Here is a 23,602-nt window from a genome sequence, read left to right as displayed (position 1 = left end):
TCTTACCCGGGATTCAAAATCCTTCCTTATTGTGTACGCTCGTCCGGGCACAGTATCCTAACTGAGGCTTGGAGGAGGGTCATAGGGGGAGGAGCCAGTGCACACCACCTGATCCTAAAGCTTTTACTTTTGTGCCCTGTCTCCTGCGGAGCCGCTATTCCCCATGGTCCTGACGGAGTCCCCAGCATCCACTACGGACTACGAGAAATAGATTTATCGGTAAGTAAAATCTTATTTTTCCCATCTGAGCAGTTCTAATACAAGGGAGATACCCAGTTCCTTAGCCTCTGGGCTTCTCTGTTCACTTTGTGTGTGTTTTGTTACCCTATCACCTTCTGTGTACGTTATGTCATATTCCCCAGTCTGTCTGTAAGTCCATTTGTTTTGCATAACAGTTCAAACACCAGTACATTCCTGCAGGCACTGGAGTGCATAACAGTCCTGACACCAGTACTTTCCTGCAGGCACTGGTGTGCATAACATATTCAGCAGCCTAATACTCCTGTTGAAATTTTGTGGGAATATGGAGCATACCCCTCAAAATACGTTGCAACAGGTGGTCGATCAGGTGCAGGTCCTGACTCGACAATTTAATGATTTGTCCATTAAAATGCACACCTCCCAGGCTGCTGGCGGAGCTCCCGCAGCAGCAGCACCTGCAGGGGTTAAGGAGCCGAAAGTAAATCTCCCGGATCGTTTTTCTGGAGATCGCTCGCAGTTCTTTTGTTTCAAGGAGAGCTGCAAGCTATACTTCCGGCTTAGGCCTCAGTCTTCTGGGTCGGAGATTCAGCGGGTGGGCATAGTGATTTCCTTGCTACAAGGAGACCCACAGGTCTGGGCATATGGGTTGCAGCCTGACTGTCCGTCGCTTAAAAGTGTTGATGCTTTTTTTACGGCACTGGGCATGTTGTATGATGACCCTGACAAGACGGCCTCAGCCGAGGCTCAGATTTCGATCCTTAAGCAAGGGCGAAGGCCAGTTGAGGTTTACTGTACGGAGTTTCGGAGGTTGGCCCATGATACCCAGTGGAATGACCCAGCCCTGAGACTCCAGTACCGAAGAGGTCTTTCTAACCAGATAAAGGACCAACTGGTACAATATCCCTTGCCTGATAGCTTGGATCAGCTCATGCAGTTATCCATCCGGGTGGATAGACGGCTGAGAGAGCGTAGGCTTGAAAGGGAGACTGAGATTTCCTTCCTTCCCAAGGGAACCTCAGACTCTGAGGAATTTTCCGAGGAGCCTATGCAGATTGGGGCTACCCGCCTCTCCTCGCGTGAGAAGACGCGGAGGAGACAGCAGGGGTTGTGTTTGTACTGTGGGAATAAAGGTCATGTTGTAGTATCATGCCCAGAAAAGCCGGAAAACTTCAGGGCCTGAGGGTGATGGGAAATATCCTGTCAGGCCAGAAGTCAGAATTTCCCAAGAAGACTTTTATCATTCCGGTGACCTTGAAGATCCTCGGTCAAACTGTCAAGACTGAGGCCTTTGTGGACAGTGGGGCCGACGGGGTTTTTATGGACCGCCAATTCGCCCTGAAACACTCTGTTCCCTTAGTACCCTTGGCATCGGAAATTGAGATTTGTGGGTTAAACGGGGAACCATTATCCCAAGGTAAAATTACCTCTTGCACTAGCCAGATTTCTTTGTTTATTGGAGCCACACACTCTGAAAAATTGTCCTTTTATGTGACTGTCTGTACTTTTGCCCCATTGGTGTTGGGGTTACCCTGGTTAAGGGCCCACAATCCTCAATTTGACTGGGTCTCTGGGGAGATTCTTAGTTGGGGTACTGATTGTTTCAGGAGTTGCTTGAGCCTTCCAGTCAGGCTCTCGCAGCTAAGTTTGCCAGGATTGCCCGGGTGTTATGCAGATTTTGCGGACGTGTTCTCCAAAAAAGTTGCAGAGGTACTACCTCCCCATCGCCCCTATGACTGTGCCATTGATTTGTTGCCAAATGCTAAGCTTCCCAAGAGCAGGTTGTACTCCCTGTCACGTCCTGAGACTCAGGCTATGGCAGAGTACATTCAGGAGAACTTGGCTAAGGGATTTATCAGACCTTCACAGTCTCCAGTTGGGTCGGGGTTCTTCTTCGTGGGTAAAAAGGACGGTTCGTTGCGACCCTGCATCGACTTCAGGGAATTGAACCGTATCACGATTAAAAACTCATACCCACTGCCTCTCATTTCGGTCTTGTTTGACCAGCTTCGTACTGCCACCATTTTTTCTAAGATTGACCTACGCGGTGCGTACAATCTAATCCGAATAAGAGAGGGGGATGAATGGAAGACTGCCTTTAATACCCACTCAGGGCATTATGAATATTTGGTGATGCCTTTTGGGCTCTCTAATGCCCCGGCAGTCTTCCAGGATTTCATGAATGATGTGCTCAGGGAATATTTGGATAGATTCTTAGTTGTATACTTAGATGACATCCTAATCTTCTCCCATTCCCTGGAGGAACATCGGAAGCATGTACGCTTAGTCCTCCAGAAACTCAGAGACCACCGGCTTGGGGCGAAGCTGGAGAAGTGCGAATTTGAAGTTCAGCAAATCGCATTTCTAGGATATATTATCTCCCCAGAAGGTTTCCAAATGGAGGGTTCCAAGGTACAGGCAGTCCTGGATTGGGTGCAGCCCACTAGTTTGAAGGCGCTTCAGCGTTTCCTGGGCTTTGCAAATTTTTATAGACGATTTATCGCTGGATTTTCGTCTATAGTGGCGCCCTTGGTGGCACTCACTAAGAAAGGGGCGGATGTTGCTCACTGGTCTTGTGAGGCTAAAGCGGCTTTTGCCCATCTCAAAAGGGCATTTGTTTCGGCCAAGGTGCTGCGACACCCAGATCCAGAGCGTCCTTTTGTGGTGGAGGTGGATGCCTCTGAGATGGGTATTGGGGCAGTGCTTTCTCAGATGGGAGTGTCTGATAATCGCCTTCATCCCTGTGCTTACTTTTCCCGTAAATTTTCGCCTGCCGAGATGAATTATGACGTGGGTAACCGGGAATTGTTGGCTATTAAGGATGCACTCGAGGAGTGGAGACACTGGCTTGAGGGGGCTAAGTTTGTGGTCTCAATTCTCACTGACCATAAGAATCTGGCATATTTAGAGTCAGCGAAGCGTCTCAATGCCAGGCAGGCACGATGGGCTTTGTTTTTTGCTCGCTTTAATTTTTTTATAACATATCGCCCTGGGTCAAAAAACATCAAGGCTGATGCGCTCTCGCGGAGTTTTGCTCCAATCCAGGAGACCACCGAGGAGCCGTTGCCCATTGTTTCCCCATCATGTATTAAAGTGGGCATTACCCAGGACCTCTTATCATTAGTCCTTAGAGCACAGGAGCAGGCTCCTCCAGACCTTCCGGTAGGTCTTTTGTTTGTGCCTCCTAGGTTAAGACAGCGAGTTTTTCTGGAATTCCATGCCAAGAAGTCTGCAGGTCACCCGGGTATTGCCAGAACTCGGGAGTTGCTATCTAGGGCGGTGTGGTGGCCCTCGGTGGCTAAGGATGTGGATCAGTGGGTTCGGGCATGTGACATCTGTGCCCGAAATAAGACTCCTAGAGGGGTTCCTGTTGGCCCATTACATCCACTCTCTATCCCATCTAAGCCATGGACCCACATTTCAATGGATTTTGTGGTGGACTTGCCCAAATCCTCGGGGATGACAGCCATCTGGGTTGTCGTTGACAGGTTTTCGAAGATGGCGCACTTCGTTCCACTGGTTGGGGGCCCATCGGCCAGACGCCTGTCTGAATTATTTATGCTGCATGTTGTGCGTCTCCACGGGTTGCCACTTGATGTGGTCTCTGACCGCGGATCCCAGTTTGTGGCCAAATTCTGGAGGGCATTTTGTTCCGATCTCCAGATTTCTGTCAGCTTGTCGTCGGGCTACCATCCGCAGTCTAATGGGCAGACTGAAAGGGTGAACCAGTCCTTGGAGCAGTTCCTCAGGTGTTATGTCTCCAAGTGTCAGACTGACTGGGTTGCTCATCTGTCCATGGCGGAGTTTGCCTATAACAACGCGGCTCACTCTGCTACAGGGATCTCTCCCTTCCTTTGTGTGTATGGGCATCATCCTAAGGCCAATTCTTTTGACCCCCTGGACTCCACGCCTGGTGGTTCCTCTGTGGTTTTGGTCCTTAGAGGTATTTGGCGGAAAGTGAAGAAAGCCCTTGTGTCTGTGTCATTAGTGACCAAAAGGGTTTTTGATAAGCGGAAAAGACCCTGCAGCTTCAAATTAGGAGACTTCGTCTGGTTGTCTACCAAGAAATTGAAGTTGAGACAGCCATCTCATAAGTTAGGCCCCCGGTTCATCGGCCCTTATAAGATCACCAGGGTTATCAATGCGGTGGCATTTCAGTTAGATCTGCCCCGTTCTTTGGGTATCAATAAAACATTTCATTGTTCCCTTTTAAAACGGGCGATTAGTAATCCTTCTTCCAGTGGAAGACCTTCCCCTCTTCTGATACGTGGCCAGAGGGAGTTTGTTGTTGAAAGGATTCTTGACTCCAAGGTGGTTCGGGGTCGGCTGTCATTTTTGGTGCACTGGAAGGGGTATGGCCCGGAGGAGCGGTCGTGGGTGCGCAGTTGTGATCTTCATGCCCCCAGACTGATACGCTCTTTCTTCTCGCAGTTCCCCGATAAACCCGGTGGTAGGGGTTCTTTGACCCCTCGTCAGAGGGGGGGTACTGTTAGGGTCTCCTGCCCTGTGCTGCCACGTCGTCATGGCAACCGGGAGACAAGTTCTAGCGGAGTGACCTGAGCGCAGCTGATACTCCGGTTCGGGTCTTTTGCTGTGCAGTGGTTATAGGCTCTGTGCATGGCAGGGGATCCGGTGCTGGTTTTTGTGCTCACAGTCTGTGAGGTCTGAGTGGGGCGTGGACAGCACCTGCTTTATAAGGCCTCTTCTCAGGGTAAGCAGATGCTGCTGAATCTTTGTTGGTTAGTCAGTTTCTGAAAGTTAGCCAGTACTGTGTAGCTTTGTATTTGTTTGTTGCTTACTGCAAATAGGCCTGGGGATTTGGTATTACACTCTGCCAATCCAGACCTAGCAGTAAGACTGGAGTCAGTCGTTTAGCTTGCTGGGGTTCTGTTACTACTCTGTGAACTTAGCAAGTTTGCGGCTGTATTCTAAGACTTGCCTGTCTAATCCTGTCTCACTGTGCTAGGTGTCAGGGGTCAGTTTAGTGGCAGTAAACTGAACCTGTGCACTGCAAGTGAGAATTAGGATTGTGGAGACTCTCCTTGTGTCTATCATTCCATCTCTGACCAAGGAGTTTACTGCCACACCCGTTGGTAACCCTTTAGGGTTTTGCTGTTGCCCTTAGCAACAGCATTTCGGGTTCTCTATGTATTAAAACACAACATCTTGCTTTTCCCATCTGAGCAGTTCTAATACAAGGGAGATACCCAGTTCCTTAGCCTCTGGGCTTCTCTGTTCACTTTGTGTGTATTTTGTTACCCTATCACCTTCTGTGTACGTTATGTCATATTCCCCAGTCTGTCTGTAAGTCCATTTGTTTTGCATAACAGTTCAAACACCAGTACATTCCTGCAGGCACTGGAGTGCATAACAGTCCTGACACCAGTACTTTCCTGCAGGCACTGGTGTGCATAACATAACCCCACCCGACACCACCACCCACAGAGAGAGACAGAGGTCTGTCTTCCTTACTCTCCATGTCTGGAGTGAAAATGGTGGTGACGCGAGGCTGTTTATAATGGGATCCAAATCCAGCGAGAATCCGAATGCGGGATGATGACGTTTTACCTAGTTCTGGTTTCCGAGTCTGGTGGAAAATCCAGAGCCGGACTCGGATCCGAACTCGGAGCATGAAGTTCATGGGGGTTTGGTTCTCAGGGAACCGAACCCGCTCATCTCTAGTCTATGGCCAATGTTGAATACTTTTGCCATCGATGAGGGAGAACCAGATGTTTCCCATCATTGATGTTGCACAAGCAATGAAATTATTATATTTAGCAATGGGACACTGATCTTAGCTCCACCCCTGACATTCCCATTAAGCTCTGCCCCATGCTTTCATTGGTCCGCAGCTTACTGAATTGTAAAGCTGGGGTGACTATTGGTGGGTGAAACCATCGATGGTTCCCTTGCAGATGGTATCACACCGTCGAAGTTACTCACCAATGCTACCATCAATGGTGACAATCAATGGGTAACCCACCGATGGCCATCCCTATAGCAAATGATCTGTCACAGGTGGACATCTGCAGAGACCATGCTCAGGGACGTAGACTTCCTGCTGCAGTATTACTAATCCTGGACTTTTCTCTTAATTTATGCTTGCCATCACCTGTGATGAAACACCTTTCATATCCATCAGTGCCGTTTCTTGCGGCGGGCATGCCGTGCAACCACACGGGGCGCCCGCCGTGGCACTTCTGCTGCTCTCTGTTGCCTCCCTCTTCCCGAGTACCCAGCTCGGGGGGCGGAGTTTCACAGAATGACGTGGTTGTGTTAGAGATGTGCACTTGAAATTTTTCGGGTTTTGTGTTTTGGGTTTGGGTTCGGTTCCGCGGCAGTGTTTTGGGTTCGACCGCGTTTTGGCAAAACCTCACCGAATTTTTTTTGTCGGATTCGGGTGTGTTTTGGATTCGGGTGTTTTTTTCAAAAAACCCTAAAAAACAGCTTAAATCATAGAATTTGGGGGTCATTTTGATCCCAAAGTATTATTAACCTCAAAAACCATAATTTCCACTCATTTTCAGTCTATTCTGAATACCTCACACCTCACAATATTATTTTTAGTCCTAAAATTTGCACCGAGGTAGCTGTGTGAGTAAGATAAGCGACCCTAGTGGCCGACACAAACACCGGGCCCATCTAGGAGTGGCACTGCAGTGTCACGCAGGATGGCCCTTCCAAAAAACACTCCCCAAACAGCACATGACGCAAAGAAAAAAAAGAGGCGCAATGAGGTAGCTGTGTGAGTAAGATAAGCGACCCTAGTGGCCGACACAAACACCGGGCCCATCTAGGAGTGGCACTGCAGTGTCACGCAGGATGGCCCTTCCAAAAAACACTCCTCAAACAGCACATGACGCAAAGAAAAAAAGAGGCGCAATGAGGTAGCTGTGTGAGTAAGATAAGCGACCCTAGTGGCCGACACAAACACCGGGCCCATCTAGGAGTGGCACTGCAGTGTCACGCAGGATGGCCCTTCCAAAAATCACTCCCCAAACAGCACATGACGCAAAGAAAAAAAGAGGCGCAATGAGGTAGCTGTGTGAGTAAGATAAGCGACCCTAGTGGCCGACACAAACACCGGGCCCATCTAGGAGTGGCACTGCAGTGTCACGCAGGATGGCCCTTCCAAAAAACACTCCCCAAACAGCACATGACGCAAAGAAAAAAAGAGGCGCAATGAGGTAGCTGTGTGAGTAAGATAAGCGACCCTAGTGGCCGACACAAACACCTGGCCCATCTAGGAGTGGCACTGCAGTGTCACGCAGGATGGCCCTTTCAAAAAACACTCCCCAAACAGCACATGACGCAAAGAAAAAAAGAGGCGCAATGAGGTAGCTGTGTGAGTAAGATAAGCGACCCTAGTGGCCGACACAAACACCTGGCCCATCTAGGAGTGGCACTGCAGTGTCACGCAGGATGGCCCTTCCAAAAAACACTCCCCAAACAGCACATGACGCAAAGAAAAATTAAAGAAAAAAGAGGTGCAAGATGGAATTGTCCTTGGGCCCTCCCACCCACCCTTATGTTGTATAAACAGGACATGCACACTTTAACCAACCCATCATTTCAGTGACAGGGTCTGCCACACGACTGTGACTGAAATGACGGGTTGGTTTGGACCCCCACCGAAAAAGAAGCAATTAATCTCTCCTTGCACAAACTGGCTCTACAGAGGCAAGATGTCCACCTCATCATCATCCTCCGATATATCACCGTGTACATCCCCCTCCTCACAGATTATCAATTCGTCCCCACTGGAATCCACCATCTCAGCTCCCTGTGTACTTTGTGGAGGCAATTGCTGCTGGTCAATGTCTCCACGGAGGAATTGATTATAATTCATTTTAATGAACATCATCTTCTCCACATTTTCTGGAAGTAACCTCGTACGCCGATTGCTGACAAGGTGAGCGGCGGCACTAAACACTCTTTCGGAGTACACACTTGTGGGAGGGCAACTTAGGTAGAATAAAGCCAGTTTGTGCAAGGGCCTCCAAATTGCCTCTTTTTCCTGCCAGTATAAGTACGGACTGTGTGACGTGCCTACTTGGATGCGGTCACTCATATAATCCTCCACCATTCTTTCAATGGGGAGAGAATCATATGCAGTGACAGTAGACGACATGTCCGTAATCGTTGACAGGTCCTTCAGTCCGGACCAGATGTCAGCATCAGCAGTCGCTCCAGACTGCCCTGCATCACCGCCAGCGGGTGGGCTCAGAATTCTGAGCCTTTTCCTCGCACCCCCAGTTGCGGGAGAATGTGAAGGAGGAGATGTTGACAGGTCGCGTTCCGCTTGACTTGACAATTTTCACACCAGCAGGTCTTTGAACCCCAGCAGACTTGTGTCTGCCGGAAAGAGAGATCCAAGGTAGGTTTTAAATCTAGGATCGAGCACGGTGGCCAAAATGTAGTGCTCTGATTTCAACAGATTGACCACCCGTGAATCCTTGTTAAGCGAATTAAGGGCTCCATCCACAAGTCCCACATGCCTAGCGGAATCGCTCCGTGTTAGCTCCTCCTTCAATGTCTCCAGCTTCTTCTGCAAAAGCCTGATGAGGGGAATGACCTGACTCAGGCTGGCAGTGTCTGAACTGACTTCACGTGTGGCAAGTTCAAAGGGCAGCAGAACCTTGCACAACGTTGAAATCATTCTCCACTGCGCTTGAGACAGGTGCATTCCACCTCCTATATCGTGCTGAATTGTATAGGCTTGAATGGCCTTTTGCTGCTCCTCCAACCTCTGAAGCATATATAGGGTTGAATTCCACCTCGTTACCACTTCTTGCTTCAGATGATGGCAGGGCAGGTTCAGGCGTTTTTGGTGTTGCTCCAGTCTTCTGTACGTGGTGCCTGTACGCCGAAAGTGTCCCGCAATTCTTCTGGCCACCGACAGCATCTCTTGCACGCCCCTGTCGTTTTTTAAAAAATTCTGCACCACCAAATTCAAGGTATGTGCAAAACATGGGACGTGCTGGAATTTGCCCAGATTTAATGCACACACAATATTGCTGGCGTTGTCCGATGCCACAAATCCACAGGAGAGTCCAATTGGGGTAAGCCATTCCGCGATGATCTTCCTCAGTTGCCGTAAGAGGTTTTCAGCTGTGTGCGTATTCTGGAAACCGGTGATACAAAGCGTAGCCTGCCTAGGAAAGAGTTGGCGTTTGCGAGATGCTGCTACTGGTGCCGCCGCTGCTGTTCTTGCGGCGGGAGTCCATACATCTACCCAGTGGGCTGTCACAGTCATATAGTCCTGACCCTGCCCTGCTCCACTTGTCCACATGTCCGTGGTTAAGTGGACATTGGGTACAGCTGCATTTTTTAGGACACTGGTGACTCTTTTTCTGAGGTCTGTGTACATTTTTGGTATCGCCTGCCTAGAGAAATGGAACCTAGATGGTATTTGGTACCGGGGACACAGTACCTCCAACAAGTCTCTAGTTGGCTCTGCAGTAATGATGGATACCGGAACCACGTTTCTCACCACCCAGGATGCCAAGGCCTCAGTTATCCGCTTTGCAGCAGGATGACTGCTGTGATATTTCATCTTCCTCGCAAAGGACTGTTGGACAGTCAATTGCTTGGTGGAAGTAGTAAAAGTGGTCTTACGATTTCCCCTCTGGGATGACCATCGACTCCCAGCAGCAACAACAGCAGCGCCAGCAGCAGTAGGCGTTACACGCAAGGATGCATCGGAGGAATCCCAGGCAGGAGAGGAATCGTCAGAATTGCCAGTGACATGGCCTGCAGGACTATTGGCATTCCTGGGGAAGGAGGAAATTGACACTGAGGGAGTTGGTGGGGTGGTTTGCGTGAGCTTGGTTACAAGAGGAAGGGATTTACTGGTCAGTGGACTGCTTCCGCTGTCGCCCAAAGTTTTTGAACTTGTCACTGACTTATTATGAATGCGCTGCAGGTGACGTATAAGGGAGGATGTTCCGAGGTGGTTAACGTCCTTACCCCTACTTATTACATCTTGACAAAGGCAACACACGGCTTGACAAATGTTGTCCGCATTTCTGTTGAAATACTTCCACACCGAAGAGCTGATTTTTTTGGTATTTTCACCAGGCATGTCAACGGCCATATTCCTCCCACGGACAACAGGTGTCTCCCCGGGTGCCTGACTTAAACAAACCACCTCACCATCAGAATCCTCCTTGTCAATTTCCTCCCCAGCGCCAGCAACACCCATATCCTCCTCATCCTGGTGTACTTCAACACTGACATCTTCAATCTGACTATCAGGAACTGGACTGCGGGTGCTCCTTCCAGCACTTGCAGGGGGCGTGCAAATGGTGGAAGGCGCATGCTCTTCACGTCCAGTGTTGGGAAGGTCAGGCATCGCAACCGACACAATTGGACTCTCCTTGTGGATTTGGGATTTCGAAGAACGCACAGTTCTTTGCGGTGCTTTTGCCAGCTTGAGTCTTTTCATTTTTCTAGCGAGAGGCTGAGTGCTTCCATCCTCATGTGAAGCTGAACCACTAGCCATGAACATAGGCCAGGGCCTCAGCCGTTCCTTGCCACTCCGTGTGGTAAATGGCATATTGGCAAGTTTACGCTTCTCCTCCGACAATTTTATTTTAGATTTTGGAGTCCTTTTTTTACTGATATTTGGTGTTTTGGATTTTACATGCTCTGTACTATGACATTGGGCATCGGCCTTGGCAGACGACGTTGCTGGCATTTCATCGTCTCGGCCATGACTAGTGGCAGCAGCTTCAGCACGAGGTGGAAGTGGATCTTGATCTTTCCCTAATTTTGGAACCTCAACATTTTTGTTCTCCATATTTTAATAGGCACAACTAAAAGGCACCTCAGGTAAACAATGGAGATGGATGGATACTAGTATACTTATGGATGGACGAGCGACTGCCGACACAGAGGTAGCTACAGCCGTGGACTACCGTACTGTGTCTGCTGCTAATATAGACTGGATGATAATGAGATGAAATCAATATATATTATATCACACTAGTACTGCAGCCGGACAGGTAGATATATTTATTATGTAATGACTGATGACGGACCTGCTGGACACTGTCAGCTCAGCAGCACCGCAGACTGCTACAGTAAGCTACTATAGTAGTATGTATAAAGAAGAAAGAAAAAAAAAACCACGGGTAGGTGGTATACAATTATGGATGGACGAGCGACTGCCGACACAGAGGTAGCTACAGCCGTGGACTACCGTACTGTGTCTGCTGCTAATATAGACTGGATGATAATGAGATGAAATCAATATATATTATATCACACTAGTACTGCAGCCGGACAGGTAGATATATTTATTATGTAATGACTGATGATGGACCTGCTGGACACTGTCAGCTCAGCAGCACCGCAGACTGCTACAGTAAGCTACTATAGTAGTATGTATAAAGAAGAAAGAAAAAAAAAACCACGGGTAGGTGGTATACAATTATGGATGGACGAGCGACTGCCGACACAGAGGTAGCTACAGCCGTGGACTACCGTACTGTGTCTGCTGCTAATATAGACTGGATGATAATGAGATGAAATCAATATATATATATATATATATAATATCACTAGTACTGCAGCCGGACAGGTATATATATTTATTATGTAATGACTGATGACGGACCTGCTGGACACTGTCAGCTCAGCAGCACCGCAGACTGCTACAGTAAGCTACTATAGTAGTATGTATAAAGAAAAAAAAAAAAACACGGGTAGGTGGTATACAATTATGGATGGACGAGCGACTGCCGACACAGAGGTAGCTACAGCCGTGGACTACCGTACTGTGTCTGCTGCTAATATAGACTGGATGATAATGAGATGAAATCAATATATATATATATAATATCACTAGTACTGCAGCCGGACAGGTATATATATTTATTATGTAATGACTGATGACGGACCTGCTGTACACAGTCAGCTCAGCAGCACCGCAGACTGCTACAGTAAGCTACTATAGTAGTATGTATAAAGAAGAAAGAAAAAAAAAAAACCACGGGTAGGTGGTATACAATATTATATATATATTATATACAATTATATATATATATATATATATTAAACTGGTGGTGACTGGTGGTCAGGTCACTGGTCACACTATCAGCAACTTGCAAGTAGTACTCCTAAGCAGACAATCACAATATATATTATACTGGTGGTCAGTGTGGTCACAATGGCAGTGTGGCACTCTGGCAGCAAAAGTGTGCACTGTACGTTATATGTACTCCTGAGTCCTGCTCTCAGACTCTAACTGCTCCCCACTGTCAGTGTCTCCCCCACAAGTCAGATAATATACAGTCACACTATCTATCACTTCAGCAAGTAACTAGTACTCCTCCTAATGCTCCCCAAAATTACTACTGTGTCTCTCTCTACTGTCTCACTCTCTTCTCTATAAACGGAGAGGACGCCAGCCACGTCCTCTCCCTATGAATCTCAATGCACGTGTGAAAATGGCGGCGACGCGCGGCTCCTTATATAGAATCCGAGTCTCGCGATAGAATCCGAGCCTCGCGAGAATCCGACAGCGGGATGATGACGTTCGGGCGCGCTCGGGTTAACCGAGCAAGGCGGGAAGATCCGAGTCGCTCGGACCCGTGTAAAAAAACATGAAGTTCGGGCGGGTTCGGATTCCGAGGAACCGAACCCGCTCATCCCTAGGTTGTGTAGTGACGTCAGAAACGCAACCGCATCATTCCGCGAAACTCCGCCCCCCGAGCTGGGTACTCGGGAAGAGGGAGGAGGGGGAGCCAAGCTACAGGAAGAGCCGGCGCGACAAGGGAGAGGCGGGCCGAAGAGCGGGAAGAACCTCAACGTAAGTCTCTCTCTCTCTCCCCTCCCTCCCCCCCCCCACCCACCCCTCCTCCTCTGCCACCTAATGAATAAAATGGGGACTCTTGCCTGCCGTATTGTGTAAAATGGGGACTCTTGCCTGCCGTAATGTGTAAAATGGGGACACTTGCCTGCAGTATTGTGTAAAATGGGGACACTTGCCTGCCGTATTGTGTAAAATGGGGACTCTTGCCTGCCGTATTGTGTAAAATGGGGACTCTTGCCTGCCGTATTGTGTAAAATTGGGACACTTGCCTGCCATATTGTGTAAAATGGGGACACTTGCCTGCCGTAATGTGTAAAATGGGGACACTTGCCTGCAGTATTGTGTAAAATGGGGACACTTGCCTGCCGTATTGTGTAAAATGGGGACTCTTGCCTGCCGTATTGTGTAAAATGGGGACTCTTGCCTGCCGTATTGTGTAAAATTGGGACACTTGCCTGCCGTATTCTGTAAAATGGGGACACTTGCCTGCCGTATTGTGTAAAATGGGGACACTTGCCTGCCGTATTGTGTAAAATGGGGACTCTTGCCTGCCGTATTGTGTAAAATGGGGACTCTTGCCTGATGCATACCTCCCAACTTTGCTGTGGACCAGGGAGGGACATTATCGCACGCCAAAGGCGCGCGCCTGAAATTAGGGGGCGTGGCCTATCAGAAAGGCGCATGGCCTTGTGACAAGTGTCGCGAATGCAAGCCACTCCCCCATTTTCATCATTATGGGGGCATGAACATCGCTCAGAGAGCTGCTGGTCATGCTCCCTGTCCCTCTCTGCCGTGAATAGACGCTGTGCGCATGCAGCATCTATTCACCGCTGCTCTGCTCAGAGCAGCGAGTGACAGGGGAGATCTCCCAAATGCCCCTCCCACCGCGGGACGCTGCGACCATCGGGTGGGACAGCGGGACAGACCGTAAAAACGGGACTGTCCCACCAAAATCGGGACAGTTGGGAGGTAACCTGATGAAGTTTTACTGAGCATGTGGGAAACATGCAGCCATTTTAAAGTCATGTTGATGGATGCGTCTGCGATCCCATACACTCTGGCATCTTTATTCAGGCAGACATCCGCAGGCACAAAAATCGCAGCTGCGATCAGCATAGGGTACAACTATGGATCAGGCCTACAGAGCGCACTGAAGAGGGTGAAACGCTGGTCCCAAGATTAGGATTATTCTACATTAATGTCCAACGTTTGGGACTGGGCGTAGTTATTCCTTAAGACGGCAACACATCATGGCACCCTCTCCAGATAGAAACATCTCCTATATACTGTACACAGTGTAGCGCCAGGCGGTCAGAGACACGTGGCACGTCTCCTATATACTGTACACAGTGTAGCACCAGGCGGTCAGAGACACGTGGCACGTCTCCTATATACTGTACACAGTGTAGCACCAGGCGGTCAGAGACACGTGGCACGTCTCCTATATACTGTACACAGCGTAGCGCCAGGCAGTCAGAGACACGTGGCACGTCTCCTATATACTGTACACAGTGTAGCACCAGGCGGTCAGAGACACGTGGCACGTCTCCTATATACTGTACACAGTGTAGCACCAGGCGGTCAGAGACACGTGGCACGTCTCCTATATACTGTACACAGTGTAGCACCAGGCGGTCAGAGACACGTGGCACGTCTCCTATATACTGTACACAGCGTAGCACCAGGCGGTCAGAGACACGTGGCACGTCTCCTATATACTGTACACAGTGTAGCACCAGGCGGTCAGAGACACGTGGCACGTCTCCTATATACTGTACACAGTGTAGCGCCAGGCGGTCAGAGACACGTGGCACGTCTCCTATATACTGTAAACAGCGTAGCGCCAGGCGGTCAGAGACACGTGGCACGTCTCCTATATACTATACACAGCGTAGCGCCAGGCGGTCAGAGACACGTGGCACGTCTCCTATATACTATACACAGTGTAGCGCCAGGCGGTCAGAGACACGTGGCACGTCTCCTATATACTGTACACAGTGTAGCGCCAGGCGGTCAGAGACACGTGGCACGTCTCCTATATACTGTACACAGTGTAGCGCCAGGCGGTCAGAGACACGTGGCACGTCTACTATATACTGTACACAGTGTAGCGCCAGGCAGTCAGAGACACGTGGCACGTCTCCTATATACTGTACACAGTGTAGCACCAGGCAGTCAGAGACACGTGGCAAGTCTCCTATATACTGTACACAGTGTAGCGCCAGGCGGTCAGAGACACGTGGCATGTCTCCTATATACTGTACACAGTGTAGCACCAGGCAGTCAGAGACACGTGGCAAGTCTCCTATATACTGTACACAGTGTAGCGCCAGGCGGTCAGAGACACGTGGCACGTCTCCTATATAGTACTGTACACAGTGTAGCACCAGGCAGTCAGAGACACGTGGCACGTCTCCTATATACTGTACACAGTGTAGCGCCAGGCGGACAGAGACACGTGGCACGTCTCCTATATACTGTACACAGTGTAGCGCCAGGCGGTCAGAGACACGTGGCAAGTCTCCTATATACTGTACACAGTGTAGCACCAGGCGGTCAGAGACACGTGGCACGTCTCCTATATACTGTACACAGCATAGCGCCAGGCAGTCAGAGACACGTGGCACGTCTCCTATATACTGTACACAGTGTAGCACCAGGCGGTCAGAGACACGTGGCACGTCTCCTATATACTGTACACAGTGTAGCACCAGGCGGTCAGAGACACGTGGCACGTCTCCTATATACTGTACACAGTGTAGCACCAGGCGGTCAGAGACACGTGGCACGTCTCCTATATACTGTACACAGTGTAGCGCCAGGCAGTCAGAGACACGTGGCATGTCTTCTGCTTACCGTACACAGTGTAGTGCCAGGCGGTCAGAGACACGTGGCACGTCTGCCCTTGACATTCTTCAATGAAAATAGATGCGTCTGTGAAGTCCTAATCATACTAATTTCTTCTCTGTCTCCACGCAGCATGTTATATTTTATTTATGGGGATAGAGTTCCTTATTCCCCAATGTAGAGGCCTCCTTGTATTAAATTGGAGTATGAGTAATGTCATGTCATTTGTTGGAGCCATTAATTCTAGAATCCAAAATGAGAAGACCTCTTGTAACACTCACACATATACTGTATATGCAAAAGTTCCTAAGGGGTCTATTATTTACTAAGCCTTGGACGGAGATAAAAGTGAATGAAGATAAAGTACCAGCCAATCAGCTCCTAACTGCCATGTCACAGGCTGTGTTTGAAAAATGTCAGTTAGGAGCTGATTGGCTGCTACTTTATCTCTGTGCAGCTTATCACTTTTCAAGGCTTAGTACATATGGCCCCATGGGTGCTTCTCACTGTGGATATCTCTCCGATCTCAACTATTTCCTTGATAAGTCCAGTATGCATAGAACAAACTGCTTTCCCCACCATGGTCTTGCACCAGGTGTATTTATTCTACCGCACATTGTGATATATTATCAAGGTTGAGTATTTAAAATGATGAACCACATTTCCCAATTTTCTGTGTATTTTTTATTTATTTATGCAGTGGCTTTTGATCCTGTTGTATCTCCTTTAAATCTGCAATTTTCAGTATTAGTAAATTACAAAGAAAAGGGTCCCGGCAGGGGTGCCGCATACAACTATGTCATCCATCCTCCAGGGGCCCCCAGCTGTACCCTTTGTGGGCCGGTTTGCGCTCCGTAACCCTGTACCATAACCAGGGCTGTCTTTTCATATGGGCACAATGGGCAGTTGCCCATGGGACCCAGGAGTATAAGGGACCTAGGCTGATAGCTGAGGGTTCCCTCTTTCCAGGGGTACCAGATTTTTTTAAATCGGCCCTGGGGAACCGTAGATATCCGACTTCAAAGCAGTGGTCCCCATCCAAGCCTGTTAATTACTCTTCCCAGCCAGATATCTCGGGTTCTGTCTGACGTAGAGTTTTTCTAAGGTTATACTCCAAAAGCTGAAACTCCTGCCTTTCAGTGGACACTAGCAGCTTGTTTCTACTATGCCCAGAACCAGAGATATCAGCCTTCTAGCAGCTGGTCCCTGCTGCAGCTCCACACGCCTGGTGTGCAGTTTTATATTTTTGCCCTCCCACCGGAAAAATTAATATTAAGCCAACTCCACTATCCACCCCACCCCTGCGTATTAAACACCTGCTACCACCCTGGAAGTCATGTACCGAGGCCCCTTCATTCAGCCCAATACCCCCTTCTACAGTATAGTGTTCTTCCTCCAGCCCCATCTCCCACCATCTGTGCAGTAAAGGAGTAATTAGCAGAAATTACTGATCCAGGTCCTACATGCTGAGCAGACAATAGAACACCCCCTACCGCCTGCAGGACATCAAAGCTGCCCCCTACCGCTAAAGGATAGTTAGGGCCCCGGTGTTTTGCTTTGCCCAGGGGCATACACTGCTCTTAAGACGGCCCTGACCATAGCCCTCTCACCACCTGATAATCCATAGTTCCACCACTGGTCCTTAGAAAGTGATGACCTAAATGAGTAGACGGGATGTTAGAGGAGATAACCTAGGGTTTTATCCTCCCACAGAAGCTCAGTGTCTCAAGATATAACACTTTTACATGGGTTCCATAAATACCAATGTACTTCTGCTCTGTGAAAGTCAAAATCATTTTCAGTTTGTTGTACGTGATTTGGAATTTCCTAATTTCTACCCAATATAAACAAATATCCCAACGCACTGTCAATAGCAGCTGGAAGGGGGTGTCAGTCCCACGATTATTTTAGATAAACATCATACCACCGGTCTTCTGCTAATTGCAATATTTATGACGCTCTCGGTTCTCTGTAATTCATCATCCACTGATTAGTTTATGAAGTATGAGCTGCCAGTCAGCACCGGGGACTGTATCAGATATGTGACCGTATCTCTCTCTCTCTCTCTCTGTTCCCAGGAACGTTTGTTTCCGCTTTCACGGTGCTGTGCGGAGCCAGAACAGACCTCCCTGACCGACACATATGCTGCGTCTTTTGGCTGAACATTGCCGCGGCTCTCATCCAAATCCTCACGGCGATCGTCATGGTTGGTTGGATCATGAGTATATTCTGGGGGATGGACATGGTTATCCTGGCAAGTAAGTGGCTCTTTTCACAGCTCAGTAGACTTCATGGAACCCACTAAATAAACGTGTCTGGACTGTCGCACGTTTTTGTGCGTCCGCACTAGTGTACAGTGTACACACATAGGCATACAGATGTGGAGGAGATGTTACACATTATCCCTGGTGCTTTAAGCAGAAGGCTAATAACTGCTTCTCGGACCAGTTTGTCAGATTGGAGCAAAATGATTCATCCATGTTAGAGCCAGTTTGAAGTTTGCTCATTGTTCTTACCAGTTGACCATGTACGAGTCTGTTTGACCGCATTCAAGCCTGTTTGACTATGGATGAGTAAGTTTGACTATGTTCTAGTCACTTTGACCGTGTGTGAGTCTGTTTGACCATGCATGAGTCTGTTTGACTGTGTTCAAGGCCTGTTTGACTATGTACAAGTCAGTTTGACAACATTTGAGACAGTCTGACCAGGTTCTAACCAATTTGACCATGTATGAATCCATTTGACCATATTCGTGCCTGTTTGACCATGTGTATGAGCCACTTTGGCCATAATCTAACCAGTTTGACAGTTTGATGGGAAGCTTACCAGACATGGGGGGGTCATTCCGAGTTGTTCGCTCGTTATTTTTTTTCGCTACGGAGCGCCTGCGCTAAGTAAATTTGCACAAAAGTTTGGTATTTTACTCACGGCGTAACAAGGTTTTTTCATCGTTCTGCTGATCGTAGTGTGATTGACAGGAAGTGGGTGTTTCTGGGCGGAAACTGACCGTTTTATGGGAGTGTGCGGAAAAACGCAAGCGTTTCAGGGAAAAACGCGGGAGTGTCTGGAGAAACGGGGGAGTGGCTGGGCGAACGCTGGGTGTGTTTGTGACGTCAAACCAGGAACGAAAAGGACTGAACTGATCGCAGTGTATTAGTAATGGGCCCTACACACTGGCCGACCCGCCGCCGAGCTGCCCGACGGCGGATACGGCCGACGAGCGACCCGGCGGCAGGGGGGGCAGTGACGGGGGGAGTGAAGTTTCTTCACTCCCCCCGTCACGCGGCTCCATTGAAGTGCAGGCAAATATGGACGAGATCGTCCATATTGGCCTGCATGCACAGCCGACGGGGGACCAGCGATGAACGAGCGCGGGACCGCGCATCGTTCATCGCTGGAGCCTCCACACTGAAAGATATGAACGAGTTCTCGTTCATTTATGAACGAGATCGTTCATATCTTTCAAACAAATCGGCCAGTGTGTAGGGCCTATAAGTCTCGAGCTACTCAGAAACTGCTAAGAAATTTCTATGCGCAATTCTGCTAATCTTTTGTTCGCAATTCTGCTATGCAAAGATACACTCCCAGAGGGCGGCGGCTTAGCGTGTGCAATGCTGCTAAAAGCAGCTAGCGAGCGAACAACTCGGAATCACCCCCATGGTGGGTACAAGCAGTGATGCACTTTTTATGTCCGCAAATGCAAAACATAAGATTTTGTCCCTCATTCCGAGTTGATCGCTAGCTGCCGTTGTTCGCTGCGTATCGATCATTTAAAAAAACAGCTAAACTGCGCATGCATATGCACCGCAATGCGCATGCTCGGTGTACGGGTACAAAGAGCATCATGGTTTTGCACTGGTTCTAGCGACGCTTTCAGTCGCACTGGCGGTCGCTAGGAGATTGACTGGAAGTGTGAGTTTCTGGGTGGCAACTGACCGTTTTCTGGGAGTGTATGGGAAAACGCAGGCGTGGCTGGGTGTTTGCTGGGCGGGTATCTGACGTCATTACCGTGTCATTCATCGCAGCAATCATCACACAGAATAAGTAACTACAGGGCCGGTCTTGTTCTGTACAAAATGTGTTTGCAGCCGCTCGGCTGCACAGGCATTCGCACTCCTGTAAAGCGAAAATACACTCCCCTGTGGGCGGCGACTATGCGTTTGCACGGCTGCTAAAAACAGAGACACAGTATGTCTCTCATCTGCCCACTGTACAGGAGTCTGATCTTCCGCAAGTAGAATAACCCGCCAACCTCTTGAAAGCTGTTTAAGGGGTCTATTCATGAAGCAGCAAAAAGAGTGGAGAAGTCAGCTGCAACGTATAATTTTATAGAAAGCACCGTGCCCGCAGTGTGGTGAGAGCAGCGAGCCCGCAAAGGGCACATTTGCGCTCACCCAGCTGCCGGCATGCTGGCGATCAGGATCCCGGCGCCAGAATGCTGCCCGCCGGGATCCCGGCCGTCGGCATGACATACTACACCCCTTCCAAAGCTACATTGCTACTTCTTCAAGCTAACAGACTCTTTCATTCTCCAAGGTCCTCTTGTTTTCTAATAAATTATTATTTTAGAACATTAAAACAATGGGACACATTTAATTGTTCTCTAAGTTTTTCAGTCTAAACACTTGGGATCACTCAGGCTCCTTTCCTTAAACATGTCAAGTCCAGCAGCTGTTACAGTCAGATTGTGTTTACACAGGCCATAATATATGAGTGCGTAGGAAATGTATACAGCGCTATGTGATATTCTGGTATCATCGTGGCAAAGCCTCGTAGCATACCTCCCAACATGACCTCTCCAGGAGGGACACAATGCTCTGCTTTTGGACTTTTCTCTTCATTTATGGTTGCCGGCACCTATGCTGAACAGGTTACTGGATAAGAAAGGTGTTTCAGCACAGGTGAGGGCAATCATACATTAAGAGGGAAGTCCAGGAGCAGAGCATTGTGTCCCTCCTGGAGAGGGTCATGTTGGGAGGTATGTTGTAGCATTGTTAGACAGTTCCTATGAGGACAGAGGTGTGTGCAGAGCAGAATGCGCCACCACCAGGGACGTGGCCTTCTCATGTACTGTACTGTAACAACCCATTTCCCCCGTAGCAACACATTTCCTCCTATCTGTATGAACACCTTCACACCGCCAATCCAGAGGGGAGCACACAACAGCATGTGCTAGCTGGAGAACGCAGGTGCTGCTGCTGACAGGTAAGGGAGGTGTGGGTATGGCGGTGGACCCAGGTCTCTCCATCAGGCCTGGGCCCGGGTAATTATTACCCACTCTCCCCTCACTGTGGACCACTGTAGTAAGCATAGGCTCTCTGTGCTGACAGCACAGGCTCTAGTCTGCATCAGACTCTACCCCTTGTCAGCTCAACGTGTGCCCACAAGCTCAGCTCACCACATGCCTGCTCCCATCTCAGTCTTGTGCAGGACCCTCCGGGCTTCTCAAGCTCCGCCCCAAACAGACTCGCTCTAGTTTCCCTCCTCAGGCTGGCAGGACCAGCGCACGGGGATCTGCAGGGTCCTAACTCCCGGCTGTTACCCTCTTCCATACTGGGGAAAACGCTGCTGGTTTGGGGGTATCACACAACATCTACTAGTTTATTTCAATATCTTTTCTTCTAATTTTGAGCTGCAAAATGGATCATAAAACTCCAACTGCAAATCTGATTTCCTGACCCAAGGAGATTCCCAAAATCTCTCACTTCCTGATTTTCACACCCTATTACACCCCCTCCCCCCATTATGTCATACTCTTTACCCAGGCCTGTATTTGTGGAGGGCCAGGCCAGGTAAGTTGCTGCAGCATTCAGCACCCCCCTATGCAGAGATTTTTATGTGGCTCATAGCATTCTTTCACCTTTTTGTGAGGGTTGTGACCACGCCTCCCTGTATTTGGCCACCCCCCCTTTACCCCACCCCCTCCCCAGTACCTGGGCCCGGGTTTGCTGTCAGGGGCCTTGGGTAGTCAAGAAACCATTCTCGTGATAAGTATGATTTTTTTTTTTTTTCCACAGGAATAATGGAAAATGTAATGAAATAATAATAATAATAATAATAATAATAATAATAAAAAAAGAAACAGTTAAAACCAACATTTATGAAACGTGATAATCAAAAGCCATAGCGTTATTTGCCCGGAGTGCAAAAGGTAAAACCAGCGCTTCGCCAGACACATCTTTTCACGCGCAGTGGAAAAACTAGGGATATGCGATTCAGTTCTTTAGAAATCCAAACCCATCCCAATTTCGAGTCCTGATTTTGATCTTCCTGCGGCTCGGTACTCGGATTTCTAAACAGAATTTGGGGTTTTGGATTGCAAAAGTCTAAAAAAAAGATTTAATCTATTTATAAAATTGCATTATTTTTACAATACTATAGATTTTTTAAAAAAAAGCTTCATTCTCAGCACAAATCCTATTTTTTGTGTGTGTGACCCCCCACCCCCACCCCCACCCTCTCCAAGATAGCGATAATAGAACAGGGATTAAAATGATTCAAGTACTTGCTAAAGGGGCTCAGTCACGTAAGATGACATTTTGAGACTATCGCTCTTTCCACTGGCAACAGGGCTCCTCACCTATTGATAAATATAGCTTGGAAATCACATTTAAGCTCCTCTATTTCAGTCCTCCGGTCTGTTCTTTGCAGTCATCAGCTCCCCAAGCCTCGGAGCGCCTGGTTATATGCTGATTGCAGTCGGTTCGTCCTGGTGAAATCGTTTTTTCTTGCTCCTGCAAATATTTGACCTATTTCTTCCTCTCCCTTGTGCGTTACCTCTCCCCGTCTGCAAATATCTGTTACCCACAAGACGCAGACAGACAGTGCCCTTCTCGGTGTGCAGCCCTTAGCCAGATGGATAAATCTCTCTCCCCAGAGATTCTCTTCCTTCTGCCGAGAGTTTTCTAAATAGAGATTTTTCTTCTAATGAGCCTCCAGCGTCCCCTTACTGAGACATTTCTGGTTTACCCCCCTCTGGGATAAGGAGAATTCAGGATATTTGCTGCATTCTAATAAGAGAAGACACACAATTACTTTGTGTCGGTGTTCCTATCATATGAATACAATCTGGTCTTTTTATAGCCTCTGCTAAAGCAAATCTTGTAATTACCCTACATACAGTACGGTGGCTGTGCTGCGGTTGGGGGCTCTTTGCTGGAAAAGAGTAATGGTCTTTTACGCTAGCGGAGGACGCAGCTGGGAGACGACTATTACATAAAGTATCCCTAGGAATTCTGGTCCATACGTTTCATATACATTCTGTGCTCTGACTTAGTTCTCACAGCCCGCTGCCAGAAAAGGAGGACCTGATTAACCAAACATTGCATTGTGTTCTAATTTTACTCTGTTTTATCGTACTGGTTGTCATGGCGATAAATCTACGTGAAGGTACGACAGGAGATTAACTCTTCAACGCAGCTAAAATCGTTCCAAATCTATCCATTGCCTTGTGTACAGATTTGCAAATATATTGCAACAGGCTTCCGCTACCTGTGCCTCTCCAACTGCTGGGGTACTACAAGTCCCAACATGCCCCCTGCCCTGTTTTTATTTCCAGGGTATGCTGGAGCTTGTTGTTCCCAAGCAGCTGGCGCTGGATATTATGTCATCTTAGCCTGAAATGGGTTCTATACTATCTCAGTGCAGACCCTAAGGGCCTAGTTCAGACCTGATCGCAGCAGCAAATTTGTTGGCTAATGGGCAAAACCATGTGCATTGCAGGGGAGGCACAGATGTAAC

At 48.5% G+C, this 23,602-nt stretch overlaps 1 protein-coding gene and 1 long non-coding RNA gene across 2 annotated transcripts in view; one reads left to right on the top strand and one right to left on the bottom strand.

Moving 5' to 3' along the window:
- STUM (stum, mechanosensory transduction mediator homolog) overlaps positions 1-23,602 on the top strand; it is a 136,740-nt gene that overhangs the window by 96,803 nt on the left and 16,335 nt on the right. Inside the window, exon 2 of the mRNA XM_063918945.1 lies at positions 17,941-18,120. Coding sequence (XP_063775015.1) covers positions 17,941-18,120 — 180 coding nt within the window. The remainder of the gene's footprint in view (positions 1-17,940; positions 18,121-23,602) is intronic.
- Positions 22,349-23,602, bottom strand: part of LOC134910656 (uncharacterized) — a 45,389-nt gene continuing 44,135 nt past the window's right edge. The window contains exon 3 of the long non-coding RNA XR_010176252.1: positions 22,349-22,872. This is a non-coding gene — a long non-coding RNA (uncharacterized LOC134910656). The remainder of the gene's footprint in view (positions 22,873-23,602) is intronic.

The sequence above is a fragment of the Pseudophryne corroboree genome, chromosome 4, assembly GCF_028390025.1.
Source record: "Pseudophryne corroboree isolate aPseCor3 chromosome 4, aPseCor3.hap2, whole genome shotgun sequence".
NCBI lineage: Eukaryota > Metazoa > Chordata > Amphibia > Anura > Myobatrachidae > Pseudophryne > Pseudophryne corroboree.
The sequence above is the reverse complement of the archived record's forward strand: the minus strand, read 5'-3'. Positions and strand labels throughout refer to the sequence as shown.